The sequence below is a fragment of the Sorex araneus genome, chromosome 3 (assembly GCF_027595985.1).
Source record: "Sorex araneus isolate mSorAra2 chromosome 3, mSorAra2.pri, whole genome shotgun sequence".
Classification (NCBI taxonomy): Eukaryota; Metazoa; Chordata; class Mammalia; order Eulipotyphla; family Soricidae; genus Sorex; species Sorex araneus.
This window is the reverse complement of record NC_073304.1, coordinates 123,434,395-123,457,713: the sequence shown is the minus strand read 5'-3', so window position 1 is coordinate 123,457,713 and position 23,319 is coordinate 123,434,395. Positions and strand designations below refer to the sequence as shown.

At 43.1% G+C, this 23,319-nt stretch overlaps 1 protein-coding gene across 1 annotated transcript in view; it reads left to right on the top strand.

Annotated features, from left to right (window-relative positions):
• Positions 1 to 23,319, top strand: part of DNAAF9 (dynein axonemal assembly factor 9) — a 123,080-nt gene that overhangs the window by 18,564 nt on the left and 81,197 nt on the right. Inside the window, exons 2-7 of the mRNA XM_055130213.1 lie at positions 1,232 to 1,311; positions 3,995 to 4,114; positions 6,893 to 7,017; positions 7,908 to 8,004; positions 9,020 to 9,126; positions 15,470 to 15,547. Of these exons, the coding sequence (XP_054986188.1) occupies positions 1,232 to 1,311; positions 3,995 to 4,114; positions 6,893 to 7,017; positions 7,908 to 8,004; positions 9,020 to 9,126; positions 15,470 to 15,547 (607 nt within the window). The remainder of the gene's footprint in view (positions 1 to 1,231; positions 1,312 to 3,994; positions 4,115 to 6,892; positions 7,018 to 7,907; positions 8,005 to 9,019; positions 9,127 to 15,469; positions 15,548 to 23,319) is intronic.

The window sequence follows — 23,319 nt, the reverse complement described above, 5'->3', positions numbered from 1 at the left end:
GAACATCACGAGGGAAGTCATAGACTAGTTTTTGTCATAGACTAAGTCATAGACTAGATGACTTTGGGTGATGTATCATCAGGAAGAATGAGATGGGGAGAAAAAAAAAAAAGAATGAGATGGGGAGGGGAAAATATTCAGGGAGGGGAATAGTATTGTGTGGCTGAAAATACTTCTGCTTGGGTGTGTAAAAGGCCACATTCTGGAGCAGATTGAGGAGAAAGGATGAGGTGTGATTATCATGGATGGATAATCCATGTAGTTGGTTTGTGGAGAATCTTAGTTAATAATCAACTGAAAAGGAATGTGTCACCTGAAATGGAAAGTAAATGGGAGAGCTTTAGCAACCAGTGATAAAGAGGCGGATCCCAGAACTTGGAGGTGTTGGGGAAATGTGCAGTGGAAGCATTTCCTGCAGGAAATCGAGCGCCTCTCTAGGATCAATAGGTAGGAGAAAGGGTTGATATAAAGAAAATGAAGCTTTGGGGCTGGAGAGATAGCACAGCGGGTAGGGCATTTGCCTTGCACGCGGCCGACCCGGGTTCAAATCCCAGCATCCCATATGGTCCCCTGAGCACGGCCAGGGGTAATTCCTGAGTGCAGAGCCAGGAGTAACCCCTGTGCATTGCCAGGTGTGACCCAAAAAGAAAAAAAAAAAAAAAAAAAAAAAAAAAAAAAAAAAGAAAATGAAGCTTCTTAGAGATTATGATAACATCTGGGGGTAGTTCTCTTCACACTATGGGACTGTGGGACGTGGAGGTTACTTAAAGTGGAAGTGGTAATAGACCTGCACAGAAATGGGACATGTGCCGCCTCTGCTGGCACTCTCTTAGTTGTGACAATGAGAGCTTCTTTTGGGTGCTTAGATAAAATTATGATTTGTTTTGAAAGTAAGAAGAGGACCAGTTAGCAATAAGTGTGGAAACCTTATCTTATTTTTGATAATCCTCAAAAATAAGAAGTAATTGGAGTCCCAAGTCCTGTCCAGCATTGACCACGAGAGGGCCTTTGGTGCTGTCACCTTGAGTCAGAGAGTCCCTGGCAGTCCGGTTTGTAATTAACAGTCCAGATGTCCTCTTAAGACTAATAATGTGTAATCTGGAAAGAAGATAACAAACACTTCCCGAATGATTCATTAATGGTTCTGATATCCAGACCAGATATGGACCAGTGCCTTCTCCCCAGGCCTTTGCGCACAGCACTCAGGGTGTGTTTTCTGTTTTTGTTGCAGCTGCAGCCGACTCCGCCAGGTTCAGAGTATCCTGACCCAAAGTAGCAAGTCTCAGCCTGATGGGATCCTCTGCATCCTCGGTCAGTGGTTTTAACAAGGGTGGGACTCAGGGCTGTGGCAGCAGAAATTCCTGGGGAAGACACTAATAATAGTATCATTTTGAGATAAGCATTGAGCTAATTAATGTCCTTCTTCTAGCTCTTTTTCCCTATTGGTGTTGATGTGGTTAGGTGGGACATCCGTAACAGAGGGAGCCTCTCCACAGACCTGGCACTCTGCTCATGTTATCTCATTGTACCTTATAGAGACCATGCAAGAGAACAGTATTAACAGCACCCTTTTTTAAAAAAGGACAGGAAGAAAAGTCTGGGAGATGCAACAAACTTGCCCAGGGTATTACGGTGGCAGAATTGAACTTTTATTTATTCTTCCATATTTTTTGTTTTGTTTGTTTTTTGGTTAGTTTTTGTTTTGGAGCCACACTCCCCAGTACTCAGGGCTTACTCCTGACTCAACACACAGGAATTACTCCTGGCGGCTTGGGGAACCATATGGGATGCTGGAGATTGAACCTGGGTCAGCTGTGTACAAGGCAAATGTCTTACCTGCTGTACTGTCTCTCCGGGTCCTCTTTCAGGGGTTTTTAATTGTTATTGTTATTTTTATTATTTTTATTGTAAAGTTACATCACATAACTTAAAATTCAGACAATGTGCCACTAACACTCAGAGCTTCCTAACCACTAAAGGTACTAATCATGCTCCTTAGATACAACATTGTCAATTCACATTTGTATTATTCAAATGAAAACATTTGCTGTATAGTTAATCTATTTTTAAAAATTTAGTTAGTTTTGGGGCCACACCTGGTCATGCTCAGGGGCTACTGCCAACTGGGTGCTTGGGGTTGCATTCATCATGAATAGAGGGATCCAACCCAGGGCTCCAATATATAAAGCTTGTATTCCATTCCTTGTGCCATCTCTCTGGCCCTAATTTTTAAATTTTTACTTTAGAATATATCTTGTTTTTTTTCCTGTGCCATATTTTCTCCATTAGCAATAATCCTTATATCCATAATATATACTTATACCCAAAGTATTGTCATAAAAGTGGAAATGTGGGGCCTGACTGATAGCAGACTTGCATGCAGCTGACCCAGGTTCAATTTCCAGCAACCCATATGGTACCCTGAGCCCACAAGCAGTGATTCCTGCACACCACCAGGTGTGGCCCAGCAATCCTGCAACCTCCAAAAAATATGTGGAATTGTAGGTCATATATTTTGTTCATCATCACCCAGTTTATCCTCAGAATTAAACTGTACCAACTTCTTATTTGTCCTTCTTCAGAAATTCTGTGCCAATTTTTGTTTTTAATTTCACAATATTATATTTAAACTTATGAAGGGGAGTTTGCAAAGTGGTTAAAAATATACAATCCATAGCTAGGCAGGTTTGGGTTTGAATTCCAGTTTCACTTACTCAGTCTCGAGGTTGGTGAGTATCCATGGAGACACAGTTTGTGTTGCCTCTGGAATTCCAGCCAGAAGTTTCAAACAGTGAACAATTAATGCATCCTCTCCCCAGCTGTAGCCATCAGGGGGGAAGGAGTGGGGGAGGGAATGACTACTGTAAATTCAAACACTAAACAATTAATGCATTCTCTCTCCAGCTGCAACTGTTGGGTGGGTGGAGACTCTTTACTATGAATTCAGTTTTGTAAAAAGACCTTCCTGTTTGTTACTGTAATATTAGAGTATTATTTTTGTTAGTTAAGACCCAGCCTATTAAATATAGATAGAGTAGGGCCAGAGAGATGGTACAGAGGTTAAGGTGCTTGCCTTGCATGTGGTTGATCTTGACTCAATCCCCAGCACCATTTGGCCCCTGAGCATCACCAGGTATTCCCTGGAGGCCCCCAAGCACTGTTCGATGTTGCCTGGAACATCTTATTACCATCAAGGTGGCCTCAGTAATACCCAGCAGTCAAGGGCCATGTAGCACTGAATTGTTAAGCCCTGTTTTTTTGGTTTTTGTTGTTTTTTGCTTTATGGTTTGTTTTGAGGACCACACCCAGTAGTGATCAGGGATAACTCCTGGCTCTCTGCCCAGGGATCACTCTTGGCAAGGTTCAGGCAACCACATGGGGTGCTGGAAATTTGACCCTGGTTGGCTGCATTGGATCCCTCTGGTCCTGAATGATCTCTGTACACAGTGGAATACTGCTCAGTTATAGGAAAAGATGAAATCTTGCATTGCATTACAACATGTATAGAATTGAAGAGTGCCTTATTAAGCGAACTAAGTCACAGGGAGAAAAACAAATGAGTAGATGATCTCACTCATGTGGTTTATAAAAAACAAAGTCATGGACTAGACAGTAGCCAAGGAAAGCAAACCTTTGGCTCTGACAATAGCATTGAGGTGATCAAGTTGGGGAGTGGATAGGAAGGGTCCTATAGATCAGTGGTGGGGGGAGATTGGCATTTTGGTGCTGGGTGTAACATTGTCTCAAAATAAAACATTTACACTTTTGAAATCATCATTACCTCAATAAAAAAAATAACTAGCCAGTGGTACACACACACACACACACACACACACACACACACACACACACACACACACACACACCACCCCCCCCCCCCCCCTCCTGAGCTGCCTTTAACTTAATCATCTGGGATTTGCTGAGCCAGGCACATTCCAGGGGCCTCTTTGCCCTTGGGACACAAGAGCTGATAACCACCTTCTTTGCCTTGCAGGAATCGATAGCAGGTACAATGAGGGCTGTAGAGAACTGGCAAACTATCTCCTGTTTGGTTTGTACAATCAGAATACCAGTGATTTTGAGAAAACGGGGTTTTCTGAAGAAGTTCTGGATGGTAAGTATGTGAGAGGTGATTTATGTCTTTGGCTCCTTATTTCATTAGGTGTTTATGGGAGAATTGTGATTACATTGCAAAGAAGCTGACATCTTAGAAAATGTTTACCTTTTTTTAATTGGTGAAAATTGTCTTTCTTCCCTGGTCATAGATTAAGTAATAGGCTCTCATTGGTCACCTGGTGAATGATGACAAGCAATTTTCAGAATATATTTACTGGGGAAATCAGCTTTAGGGAGGAAACAGAACACCAATGTTTGGCTGTATGTATTCTTGGCTGGGTACCAATTTGCCTCTCATTGCCCACTGCTGCTCATGCTGGGAGGCTCAGTTGATGCACTGTTGTTCCATAAAAGCGCTTTCAGTTTAGAGTCAAGGAGGAGACTGTGGGGTCCAGGGAAGACTTCATGTGGATCTTCAGTTTAGGATAAAGGCCTTTTGTCCTGCTCTGTCTTTGGGAATTATTTTTTGTGTGACACGATGCCTGTGATTATAGAGCAGGATTTACCGTGTATTCTTGCTTTACAGTCCCTCTTTCTCAGCCCAGAGCCCTCAGCCTGTGTTGCAGCTGCTGTGGCTGACACCCAGGAACTATTGGTGATGTCACCTTCTTTGCACCAGGGCTTGTCTGCCAGATGGGTTCAGAGATGCAGGAATGGGCAGATCAAACTGGACAGCTCTTGTAGAGCCAGTAGGGGACACTGGACGCAGACATCAGCTGTTAAAATGATTCTTATTGATCTGGTACAATGGTTCTCAGATAGAGTGGGGGCATTGTGATCCTATAGGGGGCATATGGCATTATTGAAGACAGATTTGTTTGGTTTTGGTGCTGGAAAAAGCCCAAGGCCTCATATATAAAGCAAACACTTGACCACTGAGTTCCATCCCTGGACGCTGAAGACACTACTGGTTATTCCTGACTCTGTGCTTAGGAATCACTCCTCGGAAGACCATATGGGATTCTGGAGACCGAACTCAGATTGGCCATGTGCCAGGCAAGCGCCTTCCCCACTGTACTATCTTTCCAGCCAGGATTCTGATTCTTTGAAGTATGTTTCATGTAATGCAGTCTACACTGGAAGGCTTCCAGCTTTTCCATATTGCGCCCAGCTCTTCTCAACAGGCAGGCTGCCTGAGGTTGAAGAAAGGTTCTTTTATTATTTTTATTTAAAATTAGGAGCTGGAGAGATAGCACAGCAGGTAGAACGTTTGCCTTGCACGCGGCCGACTTGGGTTTGACTTCCAGCATCCCATATGGTCCCCTGAGCACCACCAGGAGTAATTCCTGAGTGCAAAGCCAGGAGTAACCCCTGTGCATCTCCAGGTGTGACCCAGAAAGCAAAAAAATAAATAAAATATATATATATTTTTTTTGCTTTAGGGCCACACCTGGTGATGCTCAAGGATTACTCCTGGCTCTGTGCTCAAATTTCTCCTGGTGGTGCTCAGAGAATCATATGGAATACTGGGATTTACCCTGCTATACTATTATGCTCTGGTCCCAGGGCAGGGTTCTTTTGGAGTCTGTAGAGGAGCATGAAGGGAATGAGAACTGTGTGAAAGGAATGAGAGGGGGCGTTTTCTTACCCCTGTCATCCTGCTTCAAGCATGCTTTTGAGGGTCAGTAGCCAGATCTGCTCACCAGGTTCTCCCTCGTACATCTTGGATCCAACCACATGTGGAACCTCGAGCCTGGTACAGCTGTGGTCGGCCTTGGTAGGCAGCTAGGTAGGCATTCACTTAGTCCCATTGCATGCCTGTGTGGGCATTGCCCCAGATATCCTTTCACCTCTGCAGCAGCTTCCCTTGCTCCGTCTTGTTCGAGAGAAGCCTGATGGTTCTGGTTTCTCAGGGGCATGGAAATGGAGTCCCTGCCTTTCTTCAGGATATGGGGCTACTTTCTCAGTATTCAAACACTTGCGTATTTGTCCCAGTCCATGGATTTTAATTTATCTCACTTGATTTGCACCCTTGGAATTGCTTTATTTTACCCATCCCGCATTCCTTAAATCTGAGTTGCTGGTCTATTTATAGAAGACATGCACTTGCCTCTGTTTCCTTCCTCGTGCCTTTCCTGTGTACAGAGTTCATCCCAGTACAGAGCAACCTCCCCCAAGCAGACGGTGATTTCAAGTCTGGTTGCTGCAAGACAGAGGAAACACTGTTGAAAGCTTCAGACGAGTGGGTTCCCGGTCGCAATTGCTCTGCTGTCCCCCTTCCAGGGCAAAAAAATTACTCAGTGACCCCTTGAAGATAACCCTTCTTTACTTGAATAAACAAAGTACCCCAACTACCCTCCAAGTTGCACCCGAGGCTACTGCCTCCGGACCCGGCTGTGAGCAGTGTGGCCCACTCGGGGAAGCACTCCTCCTGATACTGGTATAGCTCTGTAGGGAAATCTGTAGTCTGGCCCGTATGTGCAGTTCCCTTCTCCATGGCTTTAGCTAGTGTAGCTGCATTTGATATTTACCTCTGCAGTGAAACACACTGTTGAGTTCGGTACCAGGGATTTGACCATGTAAAACACAGAAAGCCAGTTGTTTGCATTATCTTGTGTCTGCGCTGCCAGAGCAGATAGCCGCATGGCAGCACACTCTCAGCTGTTCATACCTTGGTCATCCACAGTCTGAAACATGTGGCCTGACGAAAGAATTTTCAGTTTAGTTGTTTTTTGTTTTTTTTACATTGTGAAGTAATTTTAATTAATTTGGTGATTACATGGGCAGAAGAGGAAATGCCTTTTACAATCTTGTGTTCACTTTTGTTTTTTTGCAGATATAATTATATTGATAAAATCAGATAGTGTCCATCTGTACTGTAATCCTGTAAACTATCGCTATCTCTTACCTTATGTGGCACATTGGAGAAATCTGCATTTCCACTGCATGACTGAAAATGAGGTGAGGAAAAAAGAAATAGACTAGGCACCTATTTTACTCATTGTGCTCTTTTGGAAAAGTATAGTTTTGGAGCAGTAAGCTCCTAAAAAAAAGAAATCACATTGCAGGATATGATTACACAAATGAGGAATGTTCCCTACCTCCCTGATGAGACTCCAGAGTTGGATGCATTGCATGCCTGAAAAGAGACAAAAGGAACTTTTCAAACTGACCCCACTGAAGGGCTTGTGAATCTGCCTCCCCTGTCTATGTACAGCACGGGCCCGGGCCCATGCTCTTAGGAGCCTGATCCCGAGGAATTTGATAAGCTTTGTGATGTCTTTGTGTTTGGACTTCTTGGTATTTCTGTTTCCTTTTGAACCCTTTTCAGGGAGGTTGACTAGAAATCAAGTTGGGATTTTAGAATTAGGATTTTATAAAAATTGTGACCTGATAACTGGCAAAGAACTCTGAGCCCTTTTTTTCTGTGTAACTGTTTTAAGGGTTTTTGAGAGCAATGTAGATCTCTTGCGTTTGGGCCTCTGATCTACTTTGAGTTGATTTTTGTATATGGTATGAGGTAAGGGCATAGCATTTTCTTCTGAGCAGCAGATATAAAATCAGTGCTTGGGGATCTGGAAGAAGGCTCAAGGGCTGTAAAAGCACCAGGGGTGACTGTGAGACCATGAGCTTATTCCCTGTGGCCCCCCACCTTTGCCAAGGCATTCTTGACAGCCCCACTGTCTAGAACTCTGGAAAGAAGGAAAAATTTGACCATTGGGAGCACCCTATTGGATGTGATACCACTTGGGACCATGCCGAATGATTAAAAAAAGAAGGGGGGCAGAGAAAATACAGGATTTGCTGTGATATTCTTATTTAAGCATATTTTCCTGTCAATTTCCCTTTAGTATGAAGATGAAGAAGCTGCAGAAGAATTTAAAATTGCCAGCTTTGTGGACATGACTCGAGACTGTAGTCGAATTGGCATTCCTTACAGCTCCCAAGGTAACTGTCTAACAGCAAGTCACCCCGAGAATCTAGCGACCCTTCTCAGGAGACATGTAGCTGGGAACCTGCTGTTGGTAAACACAAAGAACCGATAGAATGAGATTCAGAGACTAGCCTATGAAGTTCATACCCATAATGGAAGTTTCTGCAGGAATGTAGTAGGCCACCTATAGTTAGAAGAATTGAGAAGGGGTGTGCCACAGCTCTCATTGAATCTGAACCAGTAATCATATGTAGAGTGTGTAATGAGGCTACTGTAGTAGCAGACAGTAATTTGAGTAGCTGTCAAAAAATATGCTGACAATGAGGTTCATAAATTATGTGTAGGTGGTGCCAGAAAGAGAGTACTGCAGTAGGCATTTGCCTTGCAGCAGTGGACCCAGGTTCCATCCCTGGCACACCATATGGCCCTCTGAACACTACCAGGAGTGATCTCTGAGGATAGAACCACGCATAAGCCTTGAATATTGCCAGATATGGCCCCCAAACCAAGAACCAAGCAAAATAAAATTATGCACAAAAATACAGACTTAAATCAAGTTTAGTAGTTTGTATATCTTTTTTTTTCTTTTAATTTTTACATGCTAAAGCTATTACTTGAAGAAAGGAAAATTTTTGATTTGGTATTTTTCCCTTGAGAAAGTTGGTTGGCTGTGCTTCGTAAGGGAGAGGAGCCAACTTTGGGTCTGTTAATAATTATGTCCATTAAGTGATGCAAGTCAGATGTAACAGACTACTATTTATTTATTTATTTACCTAGGAAACCAGAATGGCAAAATAGACTATAGAGAAATCTGAACTTCTGTAACTTTTTTGTAGTTTGAATTTTCCTTAGCTTTCATTTTGTATTTCTCATTTTAATATCGAACCATTTTATCTGTTTCAGTTTTATTTCCTACATGAGACCTTAGTGAATTTATGAGAAGTGCTATCTGTCCGATAACATTAGATCAGCTTTGCACTGTTATAATTCAGGATGGTATTTGATACTTGTTGTATTTAATTCCTCTAGGTCACCTGCAGATATTTGATATGTTTGTCGTGGAGAAGTGGCCGATTGTACAAGCCTTTGCCCTTGAAGGCATCGGAGGAGATGGGTTTTTCACCATGAAATACAAGGTATATATGAAAAGCACAATTCCTATTTTTTTCCTGCCATTGGGCTGTTCTTATGTAGGTGCCATAATTGTGGACGTGATTGCTATCCAACACAGTAAAGCTGACAATGACTCCAGGGACAATGGAGCAAGTTGAAAGACTTGAAATAGAAAGTCGTTGTTTTAGCCTAGTCCCCACTGGGACTGGAGAGCTAGTCCAGGAGGAGAAGTACTTGCCTTGTGTGAATCTGTATCTTCTGTGACCCTGACTTGATCCCCCAGCACCACATGTGGTACCCTGGGGGTCATCAGGGTTCATTCCTAATTAGCACCCCAAAAAATAAAAGAAACAAAAAGACTAATTCTCAAGCTCAGTTTTTGTGTCTCTTCTTTGGGGTGTTCCTATCTGTCCTGCCTATCTTTTCCCTTTTCTGAGTTCATTGTTCTCCTAGCCTACCCCTCTAGGGCCCTAAACCAACTCTGACTTTATGGTCCTCTGTTCCAAACATTTTTCATATACTCCCATTCATATATTCGCCAACCTTCCCCCAGTCTCTTGTCATATTGCTTTTTCTATTTTATAATTTGAGACCTATTTAAGAGCAGTGGAAGGTGGTTCAGGGAGATAATTCAAAGTGCTAGAGCTCCTGCATTCATGCTGGAGCCTTGATACTTCAGAGTCCCCCTACCCACCCTCCAGGGGAATGACTACACCCCTAGGTGTGGCACCCAAAACCAATTTTTTTTTAAGCTAAAAAGAACAATGGAAGGGACATTGTAAACATTTTTTTTATAAGTACAGTGTACCAGAGAGGTTGACCTCCATGGAAAAGACCAGTATCTTTTCAGTATCCTTTACATCTCACCAGTAAATATTTGATAAGTGGATTAATGACCGAATTTAGGGCATTGGAAAGGATGGCCTGGTAGGACAGCAGCAACACCACAGGCATCTGCATGCTTCCATGAAACCCCACCCAGGCGACCTGCTCCCAACACAGGAAGTCAGCAATAGGGAACATGATATGCTAGGAGTGGGGACATATTGTTATTAATAAGTGGTCTTCCTTCCTCCTTTGGAAGGACCACCCAGAAAGCTCCTCTTGCTCCTCCTCCTCAACCTCTCTATAGTAATAACTTCCCTAGGAAATAAGTGGAGATTTGCATGGCAGACTGTAATGTGGAGTGGGCATGGCTCTAGCTGAAATGGTGTAGGCATGCAACTTGAACTCCATTTTTCTTACTTCAGAATCACTGTATTCTTGGGGCCAGCGTGATAGTACAGCCAGTACAGCACCTGCCATGCATGATTCTGACTCGTTAGATTTCTGGCATCCTATATTCCCCCAGCCTGTGAACAGTAAACCCTAAACACAGCCAGGAGTGAGCCCCCTAAAAAAACGTTTAAAACCCACTATGTCCTCACACTGACTATAAGCAGAAGGCCCACAGAGACCTGCCCTGTTGACATTATTGTAGGATCTACCCCTGATACTGTCTCATTTAGGCTTGAAGGGAGACAGGTCATAGGAGTTGGGGAGGAAAAGAAAATTTTAGCAATGACAGTCATTTATTTTTAGTTTATTATATAAGCTAGCACAGCAGGTAGGGCATTTGCCTTACATGTGGCTGACCCAGGTTCGATTCCTCCTCCGTTCCTCTCGTAGAGCCCGGCGAGCTACTGAGAGTATCCCGCCTACACAGCAAAGCCTGGCAAACTACCTGTGGCATATTCGATATGACAAAAATAGTAAGAACAGGTCTCACAATGGAGACGTTACTGGTGCCCGCTCAAGCAAATTGATGAGCAATGGGATGACAGTGATACGGTGATATATGCTAGCCAGTTTAACAGAGCACTTCCTATAGTCCAGGAGGTTTTAAACCCTTGATACAAGTTTAAATTCTTTTTTTTTTTTTTTTTGGCTTTTTGGGTCAAACCCATTGATGCATAGGGGTTAACTTCTGGCTCTGCACTCAGGAATAACTCCTGGCGGTGCTTAGGGGACCATGTGTGGGATGCTGGGAATCGAACTCAGGTTGGCTGCGTGCAAGGCAAACGCCCTACCTGCTGTACTATCGCTCCAGCCCCATACAAGTTTAATTCTTATAGAAAGTCTGTCACTGTCATCCCGCTGCTCATCGATTTGTTCGAGTGGGCAGTCTATAAAGTAAATTCTCTCACCACTCCTATTTTTTTTTAATCTGGGCAAATTTATTTTACTTTATTTTATTTTTAAATTTATTATTTTTTTAAATTAATGAATCACCATGAGGGTATAGTTATAGATTTACATATTTTCGTGCTTGTCTTTCAGTCGTACAATGCTCAAGTACCTATTCCTCCACCAGTGTCATTCTCCTCCACCAATGACCCCAGTATCCTTTCCATCCCCCATCCCATCCCCCCCACCTCACCCCGCCTCTGTGGCAGGGCATTCTTTTTTTGTTGTCTCTCTCCTTTTGGGTGTTGTGTCATGACTCCTATTTTAGAGAGATTAAAATGAACTTCCCAAAGACAGAGAGCTGATAGCCAGTGAGGGGCAGATCTGGTGTCCAGTATGTGTCTCTGAATCATGGGCTCCAGTCAGATTAGCTCTGGAGGCTGCTCATTTGATGTGGCCCATCTGGGCTGGGCTTTCTAGCCCCTGCCTCCAGCTGCATCACACAGTGAAGTCACATCCAAAAGGTTCAAAAGCCCTGCCCAAGCCTTTACTGCTTGGTACCCGTCCTTACTCTAGGGTGGCTGTGTTGGGATGTGTACTTGGGATAGATGGTGATAAGATGGCAGCCTGCACTGTGTACTGAAGTTCACTGTTAGAGCTGGCGCTTCTCTCTAGCTGTTGATTTCCATTCTTGTTTTGTTTCAGGGCCACACCTGGCAATACTCAGGGGTTACTTCTGGCTCTGCACTCAGGAATCACTCCTGGTGGTACTCAGGAGACCATGTGGGATGCTGGGGATTTAACCCGGGTTGGCCACATACAAAGAAAATGCCCTACTCACTGTACTACTGCTCCTACCCCTAATTTTCATTCTTACATACTTTCCTTCTCATTGTCAACGAGTTCCCATCTCCTTCCGCAGCCTCATTTCCTTTCTTACCCTGCCCATGGTAGTTTCTTATAGGTTAGGGATCAGTAATTTATGATTCCTATATTGAAGACCTAATGTTTGCCTGGACTAGAGGGACTCTTGCCTTCTTTGAAGTTTAAAAGAACCACTGGAGAGCCATGACAGACCCAGTGGTACTCTAGGTATAGTGTTGGCACAGTGATCAGGAGCTTCTTTCTCTAGTGTGCAGGGGACTATGCAGTGCCAGGGATTGAACCTGGCATTCCTGCAAGCAACACATGTGTTTCTGCCCTCTCGTGCCTTTTTTTTTTTTTTTTTTTTTTTGCTTTTTTGGGTCGCACCCAGCAATGCTCAGGGGTTACTCCTGGCTCAGCACTCAGGAATTATTTCTGGAGTTGCTTGGGGAACCATGTGGGACACTGGGAATTGAACACAGGTCAGCCTCATGCAAGGCAAACGCCTTACCCACTATATTATTGCTCCAGCCCCTCATGTCCCCTTTTTTTTTCATGCCTTTTTAACCCCTGATAGGGGGAAGAGATGAGAAATGGATGAGAAATGAAGCCACAGCCACAAGCTTTTACTTTGTGTTTAGGGTACGCCAGACTGGCTTGTGAATATCAGGAAATCTTCCTTCTTGGCAATCAGTACAGGAAAGTTCCTCTTTTGGGACTAGTCTCTGCTTCCAGCTTCCAGCTTCCCTCTTATTCTCTGACTGCTGAAACTGTGACCTGATAGTGTAAATTTATACCAACTAGCTTCTTAAAGAGAAGTTGCAGTAATAGCAAACTTCTCAGTAGTATGTGTAATGATAGCATGAACACTAATTCACCTTTTCACAGACAGACACAAGATAAGCATATTAAAGGCATAGAATAGGGTTTATGAAAATGTTCAGCAAAATATGAGAATGGGCCAGAGAGATAGTACAGCATGTAAGGCCTTACAGACCTAGGTTCGTTCCCTTGTATCTCATATGGTCCCCTGAGCATCACCAGGAGTGCAGAGCCAAGGGTAACCCCTGAGCATCACAGGTTGTATCCCAAAACCAAAAAAATTCCCCAGTGCCCCATATGGTCCCTGAATCTTTCCAGGAATGATTCCTGAGTACTGAACCAGGAATAATCACTGAGTACTGCCTTGTGTGGCCTAAAGCCTAAGAAAAATAAAATTAAATAAATAAAATATAAGAGACCACAGCATAGTAGTTGCAGGGATAGATCAACATACTTTGATTTTTTTTATTTTTCCCTCTTCTCTTCGTTATTGGTGCTGCAAATGACTCGGAAGTGGCACACTCTTAATTGTGATTCTCACACACTTGTTTCGGTGCTCATCAGGTGCCATGCTCTTAGGTTGAGCTTCCTCTACACACCATGAGCTGCAATAATGCCATGGCTAGAGCTGTTCCAAATTGTGGTGCCTCTTGTGGTACAGTGGCCAGTGCTCAGGCAGTTAAACTTACAGCCCATGCCTGCAAGACAGGTGATCTACCCCTGATCTGTCCTCGGGCATGCTTTTCAAAAGACATTTTCTGGGGCCAGAGAGATAGTACAATGGGTAAGGCACTTGCTTTGCATGTATCTAACCTGGATTTGATCCCTGACACCCCATATTATGGTCCCACAAGCCCTGTCGGGAGTAGTCCCTGAGCACAAAGCCAGAATTAAGCCCTGAGCACTACTGGGTGTGGCCCCCAGCCATCAATCCCAACTAAATAATAAATTAAAAAGGGGTTTTCGAGAAATTGAAATTAAGAAAAAGCTATCTTTACCCTTTAAGAATGGAATTTGTAAAAAGCAATGTGAAAGTCTGGCTTGTACGTGGCCCTGGGATAATCCCCAGAACTGGAAAAGAAAAGGAAATAAAAAAATGAGATATGGGAAGTGTAACATGCAAAATGAACACATTGATGGCAACACTCACACTTAGATATGTAAAAAAGAGATTTTCATATTTGGATGCTGTATATGGAAAGATTGTAATAAATGGGTGTTTAATTTCTAAGTTGATAAATCAAGAAACAATAAGGGTTTGGGAAAATAGCTTAAAGGCTCGAGTACATGCCTGGTGTGCAGAAGCCCCAGGTTGAATTTTTGGGCCGGGGAGCCAACACCTAGCAATGCTCAAGGGTTACTCCTGGCTCTGCACTCAGGAATTACTCCTGGCGTTGCTCGGGGGACCTTACGGCATGCTGGGAATCAAACCCGGGTTGGCCGTGTGCAAGACAAGCGCCCCACCCACTGTACATTTCTCCAGCCTCTATTTCAAGTTGAATTTCTGATACCATATGATCCCCAATCACTGCTAGAATGACACCCCAGCACTGCTAGCCCAGAGCACCAGGCCAGACATCATCAGGAATGACCTCCAGTTCTCCTCAGCACTACTTGAGAGATAATCCTCCAAAGAGAGAGAGTCATAGAATCATGTTATATTAAAATATGGAGGTAGCTACCAGAAAGAAAAGATTTAAAGATGCCAGGGCCCAGGAAATAGCACATAGGGCTGGAGCACATATTTTGCATGTGGGAACCCCAGGTTTGAATTCCCAGTACCACAAGGTTTCCTGAACACCACTGAGAGTAATGTGGCACTGTTGAATGTAGCCCAGACTATTTTTTAAAAAACAAAAATTTAAGACTTCTAAGTAGTTACTTCTGAAGAGTGATACTGGGGTGGTGTTGGGGGTGTAGGATTGAAGCAGGAATTAATTTCTAGTACTAGTTAAGTTTTTTTGTTTAAATCATGGATATATATTGATTAAGTTTTTATTTAACAAAACAAAAGCTAACTATTCGTGTGTGTGTGTATATATATATATATACATATGTATATACATATATGTGTGTATGTTTGTGTTATTGAAAATGTTCAAATGATGTACCAAATTTCTGGAATTATAGTTTTCTTCTGTGGGACAGCATTCATTAATGTGTGTAGTTTCTAGTGTAATTGGTGAAACTTTTATATATTATTATATTATTATTATTATTATTATTATTTGCTTTTTTGGGTCACACCTGGCGATGCACAGGGGTCACTCCTGGCTCTTCACTCAGGAATTACCCCTGGCCGTGCTCAGGGGACCCTATGGGATGCTGGGAATCAAACTTGGGTCGGCTGCATGCAAGGAAAACGCCCTACCCTCTGTGCTATCGGTCCAACCCCAATTATGCTATTATTTAAGTTTTCACCAAGAGCCATTTCTGAACTGAAATGAAATGAGTTCTGTGTGTCCTAATGATACTGACACAGTCCCTTCACTGTTTTTTGTCCTTGTGTTGCAGTTGCAAGATGTGAGCTTGAATCTGTGGAATGTCTACAGCAAGATGGACCCTATGTCTCTGGAGAGTTTGCTCTCAGAAGTAAGAATACAACTTATATTTTAGCTAGTAGAGTATATTAATTACTATGTAACATATTTAACTAATAAAGTATATAACTAACTAGATTATAACTTATTTATTTGATCATCATATTTAACTTGAAGAAAAGCAAGATGTATTTCAATTTAGTCAAAGAATTATGCAGTTTCTTTCCTGTTAACCTTGAACTTCCTGAGCAGTTGGAAAAGTGATCACTACCTCTTCCACTCTGAGGAATCCTGGCCTTAGGGAACATCAGTAGAGGCCACCAGCCTGGTCCAGGTTTAGATTTTCACCTATAGACATCCCTTCTGTTGGACTACTATAAAAAAAAAACAAGAGAAGGTTGTCTTTTTATGCTTATCTGGCATGAAAAGATAAAAATAAATAAAAAGATGGAATATGGCTTCAGTAATCTCGAAGGTGGGCAAACCCTTTGTGTAAAGGACTAGATAGTAATTCTTGAAACTTGGTGGCATTTCCTGTTTGTGGATACATTCATTAAAGCCACTGCAGTTTGAGAACACTGTAGACAGTGATGAAGTAATTGGGTGTGTCTATGTCCCAAGGAAACTTCTGTGTCTTCCCCTGCTTCTGTCTCTTCTCTACAGTCTTAGTTTATATAGCAGTCACATAGGGTGGTAACACAAAGGTGGGTGGAACATTAATACATCAACAAAGAGGTAAGACCACTCCTCAAGGACAAAATCTCATCTAAGAAGATTAGTAGGATATATGCTCAAGGCTGGGATCCGAACAAGGGTGTGTCGCTTTCTCCTTTCCTCAACTAGTAATCCACTTAAATAGTTGTAGTAAATCTACTTCTAATGTTTCTAGCAATGTCATTCTGTATGAGCAGGGTAAGAGATATAAACTTAAAGTTTGGTTCTTCCTGAGGACATCTCATTATACATTCCAGACCACAGTCCTCAGGCCAGGTTAATCTTCCTAACCCCAGCAGGGTCCTAATCTCATCGTTACCTTTGGATCATGACAGCATTGTCCATGATCATGCCCTCAACTTATAGTTGAGTATTGTGGCGCTTTGGCCTGGCCCATTTCGATGCCAGGGTAGCTCACAGCTTGCCCTGGGTCCGTTCCGTCCCTTGTCGGGACCCTGCTTTAAGGTAAACTATGCAAAAGACATTAACTTACAATATGAATTCAGAGTTCTTAGAAGAATCTGATCTTACAAGATAACAGAATCTGATTAGGGAAAAGGTGATTAACTGGTTGGGAAGGAGGGTGCAGAGAAGAGTTTACAGATAAACAAAGGAATGGGAATGTCTCCAAATCACTTAAACCTAAGCTCCTTGTGGCAAGGGAGGAAGGACAAACCAATGTTATCCTACACAGAGGACCAGTATAGGATGCTGGTGTTTGATCCCGGGTCCACTGCATGTAAGGCAAGCACCCTTCCAGCTGTTCTGTCATCCCAACCCCTGAACTAAACAAGTTTTTTTTTTTTCATTTTTTTATTTTTTAATTGAATCACCATGAGAAAAGTTACAAAGCTTTCAGGTTTAAGTCTCAGTCATATAATGACTGACCCATCCCTTCAGCAGTACACATGTTCCACCACCAAGAACCCAAGTATACCTCCCATCCTACCCCACTCCCTGCCTGTGTAGCTGATGATTTTCACTTTAATCTCTCTTTACTTTGATTACATCCAATATTTCAACAGAAAACTAGCTATGATTATTTGGAATTTCCCCCCCCCAAAATCAGACATGCCGAAAAGGCATCATTTGATAATATGTTTTCCATTGCTGAGAATGAAGAGCATATTGTGGATTTCTGGTATTTAGTAGTTAAGTTCAGAGAAATTTCTTCCAGAAGTTGTATCATTGCACTCATACCTCTGTTTAGTGGGCTCTACAAGATGGTGGTAACCACGCTGCGGGCAAAAGGAAAGGCCGAGAGAGAAAAACCTTTCCCCGCCCGGGGCAGCATGGGGCTGTTGTTTAGTTCACAGTCTAAAGGCATTTCTGCAAGAAGCCGCTGGGTGCTGAAAGTAGTCATTGGGCCTCCAGGATCATGGTCGCTCAGGAACGGAGGAGCCATTTGTGTGTGGCCACTCGGGTCTCGTCTAGGCGGAAGGTGGCGAACAAGTTTTTAAAATATTACTTGAGAGCTAATGATGCATAAAAGCTACACAGACTCCATTTTTTAGAAGTAGCCTTTCGTAGGGTGCTGTCACCATTGTTGGGAGAGTATTAGACGGAAGTGGGTCCTTTATAGACAGATGAAGAGAAGTCAGGTGATCTTTCACAAAGCTCCTAACCCATATGTGTGAGGAGTCAGCACTCTTCCTCCTACGCTCTGTCTCATAGCCTGTTTGAGTACTCGAATTGTAGACCAGAGGCTAGAGACCGGGCAGAAGAACAGAGGCAGGCATTTGACCGTCAGCTATCACCTGTGTGTTGGATTGAAGTCAGAAAGCTGAGAACAGTCTTGGAGGCACTCCAGGTCTTTACAGACTCTTCAGTGTCTGCACTCTTGAGGCTGTGTGCAAGGCAGCAGAACAGAGCTCTCATGTAGACAGAGCCAAGGGGACTGAGAGCAAACAACTCCTTAGCAACGCCAAAAGCTGGTAGCCAGCTTAGCTTATAAAGCAGAGAGGGAATTCAGAAAGTTAACAACTCAGCTGTAAAACATAGATTGCCAGTGCTCTGAGTAATCTCTGCTAAAGTTCAAACTCTACCGCTAAAATATTTGAATAGAGTTTAAGCTAATTAAACGACAAATGCAGTAACACCAAATCAAATTAATTATAGATCAGATTGATTTGGATTCCTATTCTAGTGGTTTATGAAGAGTATGCCTTCTTCTGGAGTGATAGCACAGCGGGGAGGGTGTTTGCCTTGCACAGCGGCTGACCCAGGTTTGATTCCCAGTATCCCATATGGTCCCCCAGCACTACCAGGAGTAATTCCTGAGTGCAGAGCCAGGATACCCAGGTGAATGCAGGGTGTGACCCAAAAAGCAAAAAAAAAAAAAAAGGTATGCCTTCTTAAAGAAATATTATGTATTTTGGAAATTATTTTGGGGGTGCTTTGTGTCACACCTAGTTGGTGCTCAGGGCTTACTCCTGGCACTGTGCTCAGGGATCACTCCTGGTGGGCTCAGGGGTCTCTATGGGATTCCAGAGATTAGGCCAGGTCATTCACGTGCAAGGCTGGCACCATGCCTGCTGTACTATTGCTCCAGTCCTTCATCCTTCCATTCTTTGAAAGTTGGGGTTTCAAAACTGACTGCTTCCTTCTAAAATAACCCTTTATTCCTTTTCTTGGGGATCTTTTTCTTGTTTCTTTTTATTTATTTGTTTGTTTATTTATTGCTTTTTGGGTCACACCGGAAATGCACAAAGGTTACTCCTGGCTCTGCACTCAGAAACTACTCCTGGCATTGCTCAGGGGACCATATGGGATGCTGGGAATCAAACCCGGGTTGGCCGCATACAAGGTAAATGCCATACCTGCTGTGCTATCGCTCCAGCCTCTTTTTTTGTTTTGTTTTGAGGCTGCACCCAGTGATGCTCAGGTCTTATTTCTGGCTCTGCACTCAGGAATTACTCCTGGCAGTGCTCAGGGGACCCAGATGGGATACCAGGGATTGAACTAGATCTGCCACATACAAAGCAAGTGCCTTACCCGCTGTACTATCTCTCTGGCCCTTTTCTTGGAAATTTTAGCATAAAGGAAGGCTGTTTTATATAAGATACTTCTGTTTTTGTGTTAGTTCTTGTAGTCCCCACTGTCAGTTTACTTCAGAAATGGGATGCTGAATCAGACTTAGCCATTTCCTACTCAAGGGGGTAATTATAATGGGGGTGGAGGGGCTGTAGAACAAACTGACCTGGTGGGGAAAATATCCCTTTACTTTTTGGACCTCCCCTATGAAAGTAAACTCCCCCTACCCCATCCCCAATGCTTGAGGTTCCCCTGCCTCCACACCCACCTGGGCCCCCTAAAAGTAACCTTTTATCCAAGACCTAATTTTGAATGACAATTTTGCTGCTTCACAATCTTGTTCAGAATTCTGAGTTCAGTAAGTCAGAAGTTGTTTCTTTCAAAGATTCAGTTTCTTGGTTCTGAGGTGATTAGCCCACTTAAGGACTTGTTTCTAAATTCTTCACAAAAAGGGGGAAAATGTTAAAGTACATAACTCATATCTGGGTATTAAGGAAAAGGCCAACATTTTAGGACCACTAAGGGCTGAAGTCAGATGAAATTGGCAGATGTCCAGGGTTTTATCTACTTCTAGGGAGAGTGTCATACTTTCCAATCTACAAACCTCAAACTGGTTTTAGCTCACTTAACCCCAGCAAGTCCTACTTGGTAAGCTCTGCAATCAGTACAACTAGATTTTCCCAAGAGATTTGGAAAAACAAATTAAGACACACCTGCAAAATTATCCTTTAAACTTTCACTGAGACTCAGTGTTATGACTTTATCTGTTTGGAGTTCACAAAGCTTCCAATTAAGTTGTGGTCCAATAAATCAATAAAATTTTTGTTGTTTATTCAAAAGATGCAAAGTTTATTCATCATATGAGAGAGGACAAAAGGAAAGAATTAACAAATATTAATAGTCTTAGCTGAGTCTTGGATCTCTTGAAACTTAGCAAAACCGGTGGACCACCAATATTTGCTGCTTTGGACAGAGCTTAGGTGCCACAGCATATAAAGCAGAAAGAAAAAATATGGCGGCCAAAGAGATAGTTCAGCCAATAAGATACTTGCCTTGCCTCTTTGGTCCCTGGCACTATATATGGTCCCCCAGGCACTGCCAGGAATGATCCCTGAGCACAGAGCCAGAAATAGGTCCTGAGCAAGCTGGGTGTGGCCACAAAACAAACACCATAAACTGTGAAGGGAATTCTCCAGATTCTTGGATTCACAGACAACCTAAAACTCTAAATACATCAAACATGGCACCTGAAGGTAGCTGCTTCCAAAGGCAGAGGCAGATCTAGGTAGGCAGGAGAACTCATCCACACGGCTCTAGCAACAGTTCATCCTGTCCTGTTTACTAGTCAACCAGATCCCAGCATGCTGGCTTCTACTTTCATCTGTAACCTAAGTTCAGCCTTCCAAAGTTCTCACAAGGTGATGAGTTCCCTTTCTCAGCACACTTCTCTTTTCTGGGAAAGAATAGGCACAAAAGTGCTCTCAGACAGATGAATTGATTCATAAGTCAAAACTATTCCTACTCCCAGAGAGCACTAGAAGTGCCCCTGGTCCACAGGGAAATGGTGGACAGACAGGAAGAGGGGAGTTTCTTGACGGTACACCCCAAGGCAGCTTTCCCCATTCTCAGTCATATTGGTGGTCTGCTGGTTGTGGTAGCGTCCAAGAGATGTGTGAGAGAGACCCCCTAACTGTTTCTGTGACCTGTTGTGAGTAGCATGAGAGGGGGACTGTCCCTTGGCTGAGGGGCTTACCAGGAAGTTTTCTGGCCCCAGGTTGATTTGCACATCTTAGACTGCACTCTTCACTGGCTTGCCAAATTGTGAGCACTAAAAGTTGAGGCTCAAGGACAGTGAGGGAGCTGATATGCTCATGTCCTTAACACCATCATACTCTGCTCTCCAGTTTTCAAAATAAATTTGGCTCCTAACCATTCTCTCGAAGTACCGCATGGATCTAGGCATGTTTGGTGTGTTTCTATCCATCATCACTAATGTTCAGTTTATTCCATTTTGGGTAAGTGAGCTTTTATCAAGCTGGGCACAGATCCTTATAACACAGTCATTAGTATTATCCCATCATGTTTCTTACTCAGTTTTGGTTTCTTTGAGTGGGAAATTGTATTTAAGCAGTACAGTCTGGGTGCTGGGAATGTTCATTGCTGTTGGTTTTTGGATCTAGATTATATATAGCTCTCCAGTGGCCAAAGCTGCAGAGTTCTCGGTCTGCTTATGTATATGTGTGTACTCATATCTATGTACTTGTATAAAATGTAGGTTATCAGGGAAGCAAACAGGAAAGCATTTGTGAGAATGTATTTTATACTAAGTATTCCCAACTTGTCGATGCCCAGAAGCAAAGTCAGTACATTATTAATACAGAATCACACGACTGAATATTTGTGCATCCTTGACAGGAAAAGAAGAAAGAAGTAGAGCATAAATTTTCATAGTTTTTTGGGGGCACACAGAATGCCTGGTTTGACGAAGGCACTTAGACTGGGTATCCAACATACGGACATTTACCCAGTATAGGATGTACATTGGGAGTGGGGTGCCAGAGAGAAAACAGGAGATGAGGCACTTGCCTTGCGCACAGCCAACCCCAGTTTGGTCCCTGACACTGCATATGGTTCCATGAATACCACCAGAAGTGATCCCTGAGCAAGGAGCCAAGAACTCCACCTAGTGTGGTCCCAAAACAAAACAAGACAAAGAAAAGAAATAAGTAAAGAAAACAAAAGTATCAACAATAGCAAAATAAGGCCCAGGGAGATAGCTCCAGTAGTAAGAGCACAGCCCTGTGGGCCAGAAATAGTACAGAGGTAAGTATGCTCACCTTGCATGTACTGACCCCAGTTGGAATCCCCTATACCACATATGGTCCCAGTGTACTGTTAGGGGTGTGTTCCCCCAAAAAGGGAGGGGCACAGACCTAGCTTGTGCCAGGCCCTGAGTTCATCCCTGGTACCACATATTCCCCTCCTCACCTCCAGCACTACTGGATGTGACACCCTATAAAAAATAAATGAGGACTGGAGAAATGGTGCAGTTATGGGCTCTCACCTTCCTGGTTCTAATCCCCATCATCACGTACAATTCCCCAAGCACTATCGGGTCAGTCCTGAACACAGAGCCTGATAGGTGTGAGCAGCACTGTGAACACCTAGGTGTGGCCCAAGAATTTGAAAGAAAGAAAGCAGGAGGCAGGGGCAAGGGAGAAAGAGGAATAGAGGGAGGGAGGGAACGAGGGAGGGAGAGAGAGAGAGGGAGAGGGAGAGAAAGAGAGAGAGAGAGGGAGAGGGAGAAAGAGAGGGAGAGAGAGGGAGAGAGAAGGAGAAAGGCAGAAGCAGAAAGCCGTTTGTGGTTATTGAGAACTGGAATGAATTCAGAAAGGAGGCAGAAAGGCAGCTTGAATGGAGGTGGGGGGGGGTGGCAGCCGCACCTAGCGGAGAGTCGGCTGGGAAGGGTGCCCACTTCCCATTTTCCCCCTGACCAGTAGAAGCAAGGAGATGGGGAGAGGACTTTGCACTACCTCCAGACCCACCAGATAGCTGAGGTCAACCAAATTGTCCTTGAACAAAGTCTCTCTGATTCAGTGCTTTGGGTGCTGCATTGGTATCAAGTTTTAATTTCCTCTCTCAACTTGAACAAGAACGATTATTAAATATAGCAGTTTGGAGCCTTGCTATCCTTTTAAATGACAATTGGAGTTCATAAACCATAAAAATTACCCATATAATAAACCATAAAATTTACCCATTTTCAGTGTTCAATTCAGTAATGTAGTAAATTCAGGGTTGTATGATCATAATTGAATTTTAGGAAATTTTATTAGCCCAAAAGAAGTTGCCTGGTCAGCCTCTGTTCCTATTTCTAAACAGTTTCAAACCACCAATCAGTAGATTAGTCTCTTTCTATTAATATTTTCTGGGTATTTTATATAAATGGATAACATATCAGTTGTTATTTTATGTATAACTTCTTTCACTTGATTTTTTTTGAGATTCTCCCATATGGTAGGTAATAAATATTATTGTCTTTTTTAATTAATTTTTTTTTATTGAATCACCATGAGC